The 14,287-nt window shown below is 35.1% G+C and overlaps 1 protein-coding gene across 1 annotated transcript in view; it reads left to right on the top strand.

The window, feature by feature from the left end:
* The window catches only part of LOC110026896 (probable helicase MAGATAMA 3), a gene marked incomplete at its 5' end in the record, with an annotated part of 66,852 nt that extends 59,162 nt beyond the window's left edge, over positions 1-7,690 (top strand). Inside the window, 2 exon segments of the mRNA XM_020728096.1 lie at positions 7,127-7,213; positions 7,283-7,690. Coding sequence (XP_020583755.1) covers positions 7,127-7,213; positions 7,283-7,483 — 288 coding nt within the window. The 3' untranslated portion in view covers positions 7,484-7,690.
* Positions 7,691-14,287: the final 6,597 nt, after the last annotated feature.

The raw sequence follows: 14,287 nt of genomic DNA, 5'->3' as shown, positions 1-14,287 counted from the left end.
AACAGTCGCTAGGAACTCCAAACAACGATCCTAAGGTTTCCTACAACTCTAGACAACAGCTAGGAACTCCAAATAACTTATGCGCTTCCTACAACATCCTACAATGATTGGCAACTCCAAACAACTCTCCTACTGCAATTAGCAGCTCCCAAACAGCCTCCTACAACAATTCTAAACTACAACAATACTTCTACAGCCCTTCTACAGCTCTCACAACACTTTCAAACTTCAAACAACACTTCTACATCTTTCCTACAGCTCTCACAGCACTTTCAAACTTCAAACAACACTTATACAGTTTTCCTACAGCTCTCACAGCATTTTTCTAACACTCCCACAATTTTCAAGCCCAAACAACATCTTTCTACAACTCTCCTTCAGCTCCAAACAGCATTTCTAGCACAAAGCAGCAGCTTTTAAGCTTCAAACAGCGCTTCTAGCACTAAACAACAGCTTTTTAAGCTTCAAACAACACTTCTTGCACTAAACAGCAGCTAACAGCTCCCAAACAACCACCTACAACAGCTTCTTAAGCTTCAAACAGCACTTCTAGCACTAAACAACAGCTAACAGCTCCCAAACAACCACCTACAACAGCTTTTAAGCTTCCTCCAAGCGGTGCCCATACAGCCAACATTTTTGCAACCAAGAGGTGCGCACATCACCTCAAGACGACCAACAAAACCGCCCCAAAACAAGTGCCCCAAAACACCTCATAAACCTTTCGTTCCAACAAGTGTTTCAACAAGCTCCTAAGTATCATGTTTGTAGACTAAAATAACATCCAATTATGTATGGATAGGCACAATGATAAATCCAAAAGCTTACTTTTCTTCTGAATTTAAAAAGATGCGGCAATTTCACTTCACTTGGAGATATAAATTGATAAAGAACGGATGACAGTAACCCAACTAGCAGTGTTTGTCTGTTATGAGCTAAAGGGGCAATGGAGTTATCCTTCATGATGGCAAGGGAGCTCAACAGTAACTATGCAACACATCTTAAGTTTGTTCAAGTGAATAACTTAAAATATATGTTGCTGATGCATTCATGTATAATAAAACAATGGGGCTTTCTTTAATCCAACGATTGATTGTAATATCATGTTGGAAGAAAAACTAATATTTTACTGGGATGGCATAAAAAAATAAATAAAATAATGATTCGATGTAAAGATTTAAATCAACTTGTTGCTTCAATGATAACAGTGTTTAGTTTCAGCACAAGTGCAAAAAGCCATAATGCATCCAAATGTAGGGATATGAACAAAAGCTTTCGACTTTTCACATTGATGCGAATGGCAAAACAATGGACGTATAGTAGGCCAAATCCTACTATTATTCAAAATTATGCAAACTTGATGCACAGATACTTGTTGTGGCGTATAATTCAAATATACCACTTTTTAAAATTAATCCTGTGACGTCAAGTGGGATTGAAGGGGAAAAACATAAACCTTATCTTGAAATCACCACTATGATCGAATTCAAATATAAGCTCAAAATCCTTAAACAATAATCAGAGTCAAAAGGATCAAATAGATGGAGTTTCAATTCAGTTAACCTGCAACAAATCCTACTCCCATAGTTTCAACAGAATTTATTTTATTTTCTCCAACGTACAGGCTTACCTCAATCGATGGTTTCGGGGAGGAGCAGAGCAAAAGGAGCGGAAGCAGCGGTATGATCGATGTATATTATTTGTACAGTGATATCGTTGTTGCCTTTTCACGTGCAGCTAACGGACAAGCTTTTCTTCCTCTGTGGGTTTGGTTAGGGGTTGTTCGGCATGAGAGAACGTCGGTGTAGAGGATTCGGTCCTAAGAGGGAGAAGGCGAGGGCGAAGCAGGCGAGTGTTTCTGGCGTAGAGGGAGGAGGCGAGTGCTTTCGGTCGAGAGGTCGACGAAGCAGGCTAGCGGGGTTCTTCGGCACCAAGAGGAGACACAGGTAAGTAGGGGCTTCGGTCGCGCAAGAGGGTAAGTAGACGGGAGCGGGAGAAGAGGGGGGAGGCCGAATGCCGCAGGGAGGAGGTGAGGGTTTTTTTTTTAGTGTAGAAGGGAGAAGCGAGCGAGCAAGGAGATCGAATTATACCAGGCAAAAAGGAGTTGAGTGGGATTTGTATCCCGAAAGTTCCAAAATGTCGTTACGCTGAGTTTCGCGGGCAAATAAATGATTTCCATGTGTGAAGGAGGTTCTTTTGGAAAAATTTAACACTTAATTATATTCAATTAATGCGGGATTAAATCATAAATTTGAAATTTGAAATTTGAAATTCCAAATCATGTGAGCTGAGATGATTAGCCCGTGTTCAGCTCGTGTCCAGCCCAAACTGAACCCGAATTGCACCTGGGTTGAGCCTCAACTCACACTCCCTAATTAAATATTTAAGTGCATCAATTTTTGTGTCGTTTGTGCGTGCGCGAAACCATAGCAATATGGGTGTCTGTTTCGTCATTCGTGGTCGTCCGGACAAGTTTTCGGACGGTCGGACCAAAAATGCGTCAAATTTAATTTTGAATTTTGGGTTTGTGACGGATTATTTTGAAAATTTTTTTCAGTTTAATTGTCGGTGCAATGTGTTAATTGTGCTGTTGGCATTGCCAAGTCAGGGTTCACCTTTGGTCACCTGATCCTATAAGAACTCATTTTCGGCCCTCTAAATGTTAGTCCTTAGCCCTTGCAACTAAGAGTTGAGTGCTTGGGATTACTCATGTGAGGTCTTCACAAAAATGGGTCAAGAAGTGGTTCAAAGTTCTATGGGAAGTTCTACGGGAAGTGGGCTCCATTACTAGTCCGTTAGGATGGTCAGCAAGGAACTCCTAAAGCTAATCTTGGGTTTACTAGTCCGTTAGGATGGTCAACAAGGAACTCCTAAAGCTAATCCTGGGTTTTAGGAGTAGGAGACTAAGACCTTACTGAAAATGAGGTCAACAAATGAACCGAATAGGTGTGGTGTGCTGAACAAACACTTCGCGCGTATTGATGTTGGTTGAAGTGACAAACAAGATCAAAATTACTGTCTAAGTATGCCATGCTTAGAATAAATCAACCTAGAGTTAGGGTTAAATTTGAGCTGGGGCTTTCCACTGAGGATTTCTCAACCCAAGGACAAGTGCGTATTGAAGATCTTCAAATGTTTCCGTTGGGGATGAAGGGATTCGCCATATGTCTGCGTTTGATTGTTTTGTTTTCCTCATTTGATTTGATTGTTGTAAATTTAATTGAGTGAGGAGATCAGTTCGAGAAAGGAAGTACGGGGCCACCAACACGAAATTTACGACACAAGAGACGGCCACCAACAAGGGATTCACGCCAGAAAGAGGGTCACCAACAAGGGGCTTACGCCAGAAAGAGGGTCACCAACAAGTGGTTCACGTCATAATAGAGTCACCAACAAGAGATTTATGCTAGAAGAGGGTCACCAACAAGAGATTTGTGCCAGAAGAGGGTCACCAATAAGGGATTTATGCCACAATCAATTATGTAATAAACTTCTCCAGTTCGTCATCTCAGATTATCTGTAGTTGCATTGCATTAACAAATCGTGGAATGTAAGGCTCTATCTCCTCCTCATCTTCTTGACTTTGTATTATCGGAACTGTGATGCGATCCTCGTGGGGCTTGGCCGGTGCGTGTTCTGGTAAAGTAGGCTCTACCGCTTGCTCGACTTTGTGGAATTACATCCCCTGCTGGCTGGTCGTGTACATGTTCTTTCTTTTGTGCCGCCGGACGCCTGCTAAAGCTGCCTCTTCGGCTATCCTTTTATCCAAGCGGTCTTGCATCAGGAGCTTGCGACGGTTCATGTTGCGTCGTTGCATGCGCGAAAGTGGTATCCTCCTAAATGTGCCTGCTAGGGCCTTCTGTAACGAATCACTGATGAGGTTTCCCTCTGTTGTCAGAATCATTAATTGCATCTGTACGGTCTTTACTATCGAGTTGGCTCCTGGGATCTCTTCCTCATCATTCCTGAATTTTCTTTTCTTTGTTACTGCAGTGTTTTCCTTACTTTTGAAGGTGAGTACTGTTTTAAGACCTTCTGCTTCTTTTGAATTGACCACCTTCAACAGGTGTCCCTCAGTCCATTTTCACCTGTTCAAAGTCTAGGTCAAAGTCTATGATGGTACCCCGTGCTACTATTTCCTCATCGAGTGCGAGTTTGATGCCGTTTCTAAAGGAGAAAATCAGCCTCCTGCCCAACATTTTCCTGCAAAAGACATGAGAAACCTTAGTGTGCTAAAATTCAAACCAAACATGAACAATACTTGTTCGTTATTAATTATTGCTTTCAAAATGACGTTCACATTTCATTTCAAGCATGCATACATGTATTCATTTCATGGAGTTTCAGCTTTTAACGCGAAGAAAATGTGATTTTATTCAGAAGAATTCATTTTATTATTTCCATTACATTTCTTTTTATTTTATTTACTGGACCCAGTTACAGACAATTGTCACATCGACATATCTCAGGACACACAACTGGATCCCTTGAAACATCATGATGTGTAGTATTTTTTCAAATATTGCCCAAGACGGCTCAGGTTGAATAGTGTAATCTACCCATATGGAAGAAAATATCGAACTCTTGTAATATAAAAACATGAGATGAAAGATTTATTTAATGAGTAAAGAAAAAAATTAATTTTTTGACAGGACAAAGTGGGTCGTCTGTAGTAGCAATTATGTCGGTATATGAGTAAGCACGAAATTATTCATGCAACCAGAATTCATAAATCACTTGTACAAGAAATCAATCCTATACAAATGGTCGAGTGGATGTTTGAAACCTATGTTGAGAAAGCCCAACTAACATTGTCATCTTGCCTGAGTGCTCGATGCAATATTTGATTGGCTATTTTTTATTCTAAAATTTTGTTTATGTGATTATGCTTCCAACATTTATGAAAAGGTCCATTGATCCTGCACTTTCTTCTCTGATCATGAATTTTTGTCCTTATCAAATTAGCATAAATCTGAGTTCTTATTGAAATTTTTAGACTTATGCTGATATATAGAAGTCATAGTTGTTTCTTTGGATTTGAAAAAGTCAAATTGCTACTTTGAGAATTTAAAAATTGTTCATTGATAAATTATTTCTCTAATTGAGTCAAACTTGGCAGTGTAAATCAATTGAAAAAAGTAATACAAACAATATTTTTGTCGAAGCATGAACCAAAAGTTTGATACTTCAATTATATTGAGAGCTACCTTGCTTAACGATCTTATTTACCAAAAAAGGGATTCATCCCTCATTTTCTCTAAAACAGAAGTCTAGAGGAGATATCATGCCTTTTCAGGTTCTTCTCTCTTACATTTATAGGAAGTATGCAGACATAGCTTTGCTAACTTTGAATCGTCTCTTCATCCTTGCTTTTTTTTTGTTGGGTCTATCTGCGACAATGATAACTTCTATGCCATAAATCTTAACTAATTAAATATGATTTCATTTAAGTTTTCGAAAAGGATGGCATCGTTCAACTTGGGATTTCACAGGTAGATTCTGGTAGAAGTCTAGATGCCATTAATTAGATCCATAATCAAGAACAAAATCACCCACTTTACCATAAGCAAATAATTAGATTTAGTAAACTAAGCTAAAAAAAAGATGCAAGCAAATGTGGATCGCCATGTGCAATCAATACCCTTGGATACAATCGTTGAAAGAATTACTTTACTAATTGCTCATGATTAACGTAAATATAAACGTTTGAAGAAGATATATTTTGGTACTAATATTTAGGAATGAAGGAGATGCTCAATATTATACTGATTATAGACAAATTAACCAGTTGAATTGTATGGTGAAGTTATGTCAGCGATAATATATAGATTTGATAAGTCTTTTTAGTTTCGTACGTTAACAATTTATTGAGTGTTTTTTATGTTAAGACAATTGAAACATTTAGAAAACAAACAAAACATGTTAATATATATATATTTTTTGTATAGCAATCATATGATTGAGTATTATGAAAATTGATTTTGTACGAATGTGGAAGATAATTGTGTAAAAAATTTGTTAAACTGGATGTATAATAAAACTAAGATGAATGAACTAATGGATGATTATATTAATATTATGGTTGTAGTGACGTAAAGGTAGTTGAAACTAGAATAAGGTGCTTGGATATGCACAATTAACGATAGAAATACATCATTAAACGTTTGAATAAGTAATGTTGGAGGATTCAACAAGGAAATGAGTAAACTTACGATACTATAGCGAGAACAAATTTAAAGTGAGGATTTATAAAGGGAACCCATAGTAAATGGGATTACACTAATGATGCTGCTGATGAGATATAGAAGAATATCATGTTCTGGTCTTTTGTAACATTCAGAACTACATCCGAGCAATAAAAAGTCTACTAGAAAATAACAATCAATGATAGGAGCTTTGATGGAGAAATCAAGTACGACTCACTGTTGGTATTAGGATTCAAGTAAATATTGAATAAAATCTCGTCTAAGTAATAAATCTCTCCTATGCAAAACCATCAGGGCATGAGCTTCAACAATTTTTGTATACTCATGAAAGACGGAATAGAATATTTTTGGAGCAATGGCTTACTTTTTTGAAATCTCAATTATAAATAGAATTTATGCTCTTTTATCGAGGTAATTTAATTTATCGCCAATAATGCTATTATTAATGTAGCTCAGTGAAACAAAGTAAATTCATGTAAATTATAAATTAAGACCCATATCAGTTAAAAAGGAATATGTAACCAAAGTAAATTCATGTAAATTATAAATTAAGACCCACATCAGTTAAAAAGGAATATGTAATGTACAAGGAATATGTAATGTACAAGGAATAATTAGTTTAGATTGATACCAGAGGAATTAAATCTCAATAAAAAAGAGGTAAATAGTTAATGATGGATATGCAGTCACTAATTACAGAAAAGACTTCGAAATGTTTTTTTGGAAGGCCAATTCCGTCAAGTACCTTATCAAAATATCTATTTGTTACTTCTTAAATGTCTGCAATCTCATGGAAAAAATTGCAAGTGACAGTAGCACTCTATCTTCTTAGCTATATATATATATATATATCTATTAATCTTTGGTCATATTATGTGGATTTTCTGCTGCTCTTACTTTAATCTTACGTTCCACTCCAGGTTGTGGGTTCTGCATCAACCTTGATGCAGGATGAGCATTGGAGAAACTTAGTCAACAGTGCCAAAGAACGCGACTGTTATTTTAAGGTGCCTTAAATGCACTTTAAATTATTAGGATTCTTCTATACACGACTAATAACAACTTTTTTATTTCAGGTTTCAAAGCCCTATGCATCATTTTTCAATGATACAAATCTGAATACCTTTAGAGTACGGTCTAAGATGGAAAAGAAAATTCAAGAATTGAATGGGTTTGTGGGTCTAACCGAACTTATAACCGATCAAATGGATGTGGTTAATGAAGGATTCGAGGAAGATGGCATGGATGCTGATTATGGAGGCTTTGATGGAGAGTGAGTCAAGAGAGAACAAAAAGGAAGTCATTAACCTCAATGATTATGATATAGTATTATGGAAGTCATTAAAGTTTAAAACCGGTGCTAGCCCTTTGCCTTCAACCATGCTCTGAAATTTTTGAGTTCTGATTTTTATTGTTTTCTCTATTACATCTCGTTTAGTAAATTTGCTTTTTAACAGATTGTTAATCGTGTTCAACTTTTCCCATAATCGAGGAAAATGAGCCTTCATTTTCATTAGTTTGTTGCCTTGATTTTTTTTTTTAATTTTTAGTAGCATTTATTTCACATTTTGTGTAGTTAAATCGATTTGACCATTATGTATGAAATGAAATTTTTATACTCATGCAAATATTTTAAGTTAGTTTGTACGCTTATAAATTCAGAAAATAATAATTTTGTGCGCAATCAACATTTGTAACGTGCATCACTTCGCCGTGCTTACGACTTGCGGGAAAAATTTTGGTCTGATATCAAAGAGGCAGTTTTGGATAAAATTTTCTACAGATTGTTCAGATATAGACGATATATAATTACTTATGTGGTTCAGATTGTGTGTATTCAAGTGGGTTAGTGTAGACTTAATTGGGATTGAATGTAGCTTTTTTTTTTTAGTTATTGATGTTGATGTATTTAATCATTCAAATTCTAACAGAAGCATGGGATTGAGATCAAGTAAATGCACCATCCACATTCAATAATAAGAGATGCGGGCTGGTGTGCAGTATTTCAACCTTAAAGTTTAATTTTGGGCTTTTTACTACTTTCTATTCGGGTCACAATATTGAAGTTACGTGAATGAGTCAGAATATGAAAATTAATTAAACCAAAATTGGCAAAGATTGGAAGAGCTAGTTGAAATATGACGATAAACCACAATTGGCAAAGATTGGAGAGCTAGTTGAAATATGACGATGATAAAGTACAACGATGTAATATTCTATAAGATTTTAGCAATATAACGTCACCGAAAAAAGGCCTTGACTCGATATATGATTGGGTTGGTTTGAAGAAAATCTTCGATCTTACAGGTGTCAGAACTCGCAATCCCATGATATGATATCTAGCTACTAAAGTTCGCATATCACATCCATAACATAAACTTCAATTTATAATAGTGGTCCATATGAAAATAACAACATGAATAACAACTATAATAAGAATATTCTCAAAGTGACATGGATAATATATATATATAAAAGAATGGTCGGAGGCTATGGTACGAGTCTCAAGCTACTCATGTGCCTAACAACTCGATCCCGTGCTTCAAAACATATACATTCAGGCGGGCTTGAGTCCATGACCTCAGGGGATTTAGAACGGATTTCGTAGATGCCAATTAAAGAGTCAAGTATATGCTTTTACTACTATAAAAATAATTTATAAAATTACTAATATTAAAATTTAGCTTTGTATTTAATGCATTTTTTTAAAATCATAGTTATCTAACTCCATTTAATTAATTGTGTGTTTAAACTAACCATGATATCTTCTTAGTTACACAATTTAATATTCCATGTAACTATCTTTAGCCATTAATCAATCACAGAAAAGAGAATTCATAAAGGCAAATTGAGCCAATCACCATATTTTTTTTAATTAAAACTTATTCCCTATAAAATTCAACTAACTGAAAAGATAAAGTTCAAAGAAATCAAGGAAGGAAGAAAGAAGAAGCGAACTCAATCAAAAGGATTCTTGGAGCTTGAACGAGCAATTCTTGGTCTTGGTTTTTCGTTCGATCGGCAACTCCATTCTCTCTTCCGGTGGAGAATAACATCTTCTCCACCTCATCTTTCTATTCACTTAAGATTTTGTTGATCGCGGAGTCACTTGCTAAATCATCGTATGTGGAGGTTTTTGCTTGTAATCAATCTTCGAATCCTGTTGTTGTTAACAATCTCTTGTTTGCTATAGAGTTCAAAGAGCATGTGGTAGATAGCTTATCTACCGGCCTTTTGAAGAATGCGGCAAAGAAAAATGGGAATCAGTGATCTTTTATTAAGTGGATGAGAAATAACTGCGAACCTTTATGATTTACTTTAGTTGGGAAATTCACGTTTTCTCATCCTAGAATGAAAGTTCTTTGGAATGTTTTTGCTGATTTGAAGCTACTGGGCAGATGGAAAGTTGGATTATTTGACGGTAGGCATCTTATGATTCAGTTGAAAATTGAGGTTGATTATACCTCTCTGCTTGCTAGAAAGGTGCTACAAATCGAGAGGGTGAACATGAAGATTCTTAAGTGGACTATTGAGTTTTAGTATTAGTGGTGATCTTTATACTAATCCTCTATTGCATTAGATATAAATCTTATTTTGGCTCCTTTTGAGGAGAAAATTAAAGATACTGGTGATGATGGTATGGGTCGTGGAGGACTGTGGGCCCTTATGGTTTTACTGTTGAATTTTATAAATGTTGTTGGGATACTGTTAACAAAGATTTTTGACACGATTTCTTCAGAGGTATGGATCTGCCTAAATTCATTAAATTTTCTAATATTGTTATTATTCTTAAAGCTAAAGAGGTTTTTTCTTGGGATGCTTTTAGACTTATCAGTTTGAATTTTGTTTTATCTAAGTTTACCTCCAAAATTATGGTGAAAAGTATGCAACCATGTTTACGACATATTATTAGTGCTAATCAATCTGCTTTTTTGGAAGGTAGAAATATTTGTGATAATGAATTGACTGTTCAGGAACATTTTCTTGATATTGATAAGAAGGGTAGAAGTGTTAATGTAATTTTCATGATGGATATTAAGAAGGCCAATGATAATATCAGATGGGAATTCATTATTGATGTGCTTCAAGCTTGTGGTTTCAGGAATGAGTTTTGCAGTCTTATTATCATAATTTTAGTGAACAAGTAATAATTTCTTTTGATTAATGGTAGTTCTTGTGGGTTCTTTAAAACTACTAGAGGAATTAAACGAAGGGATCCTCTGTCTCCGATTCTGTTCATCATTATTGTTTATTACATTTCTAGATGTTTAAATGCTACTTTTAATGCTCATCCTAGTATGTGTTACTTGCATATATGTAATATTGGTATTTCTCTTCTTAGTTATGTGAATGATTTGTTCGTTTTTACAAATGCCAACAAAAGATCTATCAAGCTGATGTTGAATGTGATTAAGCACTTTCAAGTGGCTTCTCTCCTGATCTTTAATACCGATGAATGTTACTTTTATTGCTCCAAGCATGTTTATCCTAGTAAGAAGAATTGGATTATGGATTTTCCCAATTGTGCTAAAGGTTGATTTCTTATAGTTTATTTGGGTTATTGAATGGATAAGGGAGAAGAAGGAAACTTCTTCTCTGTAGTTTGATTGATAAAGTTTAAAAAAGGATTTTAACTTGGGAAAATAATTTTCTTTCTTTTGAGGGGGAAATTACTTCATTGAAAAGTAATCTCACTTCTATTCCTTTTTATACTATTCAAATTATGAAGGTTCCTGCTTGCATTTATAAAGGCGTGAAGTTTTGTTTCATAAGTTTTCATGGGATGGTAAAGATCATCCTAAGATTCATTGGAAAAGTTTGAAAAACTTTGTAGACCTATTGATAAAGGTGGTTTGGGTTTCAGAAGTTTTCATGATGCTATGAAGGTTAATTTTATGAAACTTTGGTGAAGATTTTGGATGGGAAATTATATTTGGTCTTCTTTATTGAAGGCTAAATATTATAATATGGTTCATCATCTTGTTGTTACTACTAATAAGTATGATTCTATTACTTGGAGAGAGATGGTAAAAGTTACTGAAGCACAGAGGATATTTCTAAAGGTAATTATTCTTTTTTGTATGACAGCTGGTTGGGTAATGGTGCTTTAACTGATTTTTATGGTGGGCCTCATGATGTGAATACTAAAGTGACTAATTTTTGGAATGGTGAGTGGTGGAATATGTAAAGTTTACTAGGTTTTGTGCGTAATTTTGATGCTCAGTTTATTGGGAAAATTCCTATTTCTAAAGTGAAAGAGGATGTTCCTAGAGAAAGGAAAGATGGGAGACTTTATTGCAAAATATTTTGCTACTTCTTTTCAGGTTTTCCAAGGTGATGATCTGAGGAGGGCTTGGAATCATATGGTCAAGCCTTCTCAATGATTTATTTATTTGAAGAATTTTTCATGATATTCTTCCTGATGATAATATTCTAAAATTAAATGGATTGAAACTTAATTTTTGTTTTTTTGGTAGGGATCAAGAGGAGTCTACTATATAAGTTTTTGTCCAATGTAACTTTTTTTATGGTGGTTTGTGATCCATCTAAAAATAATATGTTTTTAGTGCATATCTTATAAGCCTTTTATGTACATTTTTAATGATGTTGCACTTTAAAGAAAGATATTTTGCATGTTTTTTGTTTCAGGTACATTGAATGGAAATTTAGAGAAAATAAGAGAAAAATAGAGTAAAATTGAAGTTATTTGTGTGGCATAGTGCCCCTCCTTGGAGCCATACCGTCACAGACTAGTGAGAAGGTGATACACCAAAATAATATGTTGTTTTAATTGTAAATTTTATGATTATTTTTTGTGATATTGAACTTTAAAGAAGGATATTACTTTAAAGAAGGATATTTTCAATCTTGTTTTTATTGCAGCTATATCAATTTTAGGCATTTGGAGCAAAAGTAGCAAAAAGAAAAAAATTTGGTGCCAAAACAATGAATTTTGAGATTCTGGCACCTGAAGCGCCACTTTACAGAGAGGTGGCGCCTGAAGCGTCGGAACTGGCGCCTGAAGTACCATTTGATAGAGAGCTAGTGCCTGAAGCACCAAAATTGGTGCCTTAATCGGCAAAACCCAGAACAACGGGATGCTAAGCAAGTTGACATCTGAAGCACCAGAGATTACTTTTTTACGGATTAAGGCGATTCAGGACAAATTTTGCATGAATTTTGAAAGGGACACTGGTTCTAAATGTCCCATGGAGTGATTCAATACATCTAAATACTTTGAAAGGTTCTTATATGAAGGGATATATCTGTTGGATCAATAGACATGTCTTTTGAATTCAAAATAGTTAACATTTAGACAGAATTTTGGAAGGAATTTTGAATCCTTTTTCGAGGGAGGCAACCTTGACAATGACTTTATATATGCTAATACTGCTGCTAAAAGATTTAATTCCTTAGCAACGACACCAAAACTTAATAATGGTTATAGATTCAATAAAGATGTATATATATAATATTCAATAATGGTAAAGTCACACTTATCAATGCAAGTATACGTATCACTCAAGTAATGTAGGGCTCTAATGGAGTCCTAGATATCGATCCCACAGGGAGTAATATTAGAACTATGAACTAAGATTTTAGAAAAGCAATACTTAATCACAACAATGGAATCAGAAAAATAGAGTAAAATTGAAGTTATTTGTGTGGCACTATAGTGCCACCTGGAGCCATACCGTCACAGACTAGTGAGAAGGTGATACACCAAAATAATATGTTGTTTTAATTGTAAATTTTATGATTATTTTTTGTGATATTGCACTTTAAAGAAGGATATTTTCAAGTTTTTGTTGTAGGTATATCAATTTTAGACATTTGGAGCAAAAGTAGCCAAAAGGACAAAATTTGGTGCAAAAATAATGAATTTTGAGATTCTGGCACCTGAAGCGCCACTTTACAGAGAGGTGGCGCCTGAAGCGTCGGAACTGGCGCCTGAAGTACCATTTGATAGAGAGCTAGTGCCTGAAGCACCAAAATTGGCGCCTTAATCGGCAAAACCCAGAACAACGGGATGCTAAGCAAGTTGACATCTGAAGCACCAGAGATTACTTTTTTACGGATTAAGGCGATTCAGGACAAATTTTGCATGAATTTTGAAAGGGACACTGGTTCTAAATGTCCCATGGAGTGATTCAATACATCTAAATACTTTGAAAGGTTCTTATATGAAGGGATATATCTGTTGGATCAATAGACATGTCTTTTGAATTCAAAATAGTTAACATTTAGACAGAATTTTGGAAGGAATTTTGAATCCTTTTTCGAGGGAGGCAACCTTGACAATGACTTTATATATGCTAATACTGCTCTAAAAGATTTAATTCCTTAGCAACGACACCAAAACTTAATAATGGTTATAGATTCAATAAAGATGTATATATATAATATTCAATAATGGTAAAGTCACACTTATCAATGCAAGTATACGTATCACTCAAGTAATGTAGGGCTCTAATGGAGTCCTAGATATCGATCCCACAGGGAGTAATATTAGAACTATGAACTAAGATTTTAGAAAAGCAATACTTAATCACAACAATGGAATCAAAATTGCTTATCTATCACTAATAGACAATTGAAATAAATATGTAATTTTGATAACTCTTAAATAACTAATTATACTAATAAAATTTTTAATGTGACATTCAATATATAAGAAAACATCATTCTCCTTGTGAAGAAATTATAGTGAATTGATAAAGTGAATCAGTTCAAATTGTATTGTGCCAAATAGGAGCATACCTATTCTTTACCCTTTGGTCCAGGCATAAAGAACATTGACTAATCCTACGCTTGTTTTTTGAATCTAAGGGTAGGCTGGGAGGATACCGGCTCTCACTTCGGAGCTCCCATGTTTCCCTCGCCTGAGGGCTAACATCTACACTTCAGCACTCAAACGATAGGACCAAATTGGAGATTTTAGTATGTCACTCTAAAATCTCCAATTCTACGCCCGATAATATTATTTTCCTATTTATTTGCACTCAACTTCCAAGGGCTTTGATCTCCCTAAATCTTGGATGTAATCTTCACTTTAGTTGTAAATCTCAACATATTTTAAC

Source organism: Phalaenopsis equestris, unplaced genomic scaffold (genome assembly GCF_001263595.1).
Source record: "Phalaenopsis equestris unplaced genomic scaffold, ASM126359v1 Scaffold000403, whole genome shotgun sequence".
NCBI classification, from domain to species: Eukaryota; Viridiplantae; Streptophyta; class Magnoliopsida; order Asparagales; family Orchidaceae; genus Phalaenopsis; species Phalaenopsis equestris.
The sequence above is the reverse complement of the archived record's forward strand: the minus strand, read 5'-3'. Positions and strand labels throughout refer to the sequence as shown.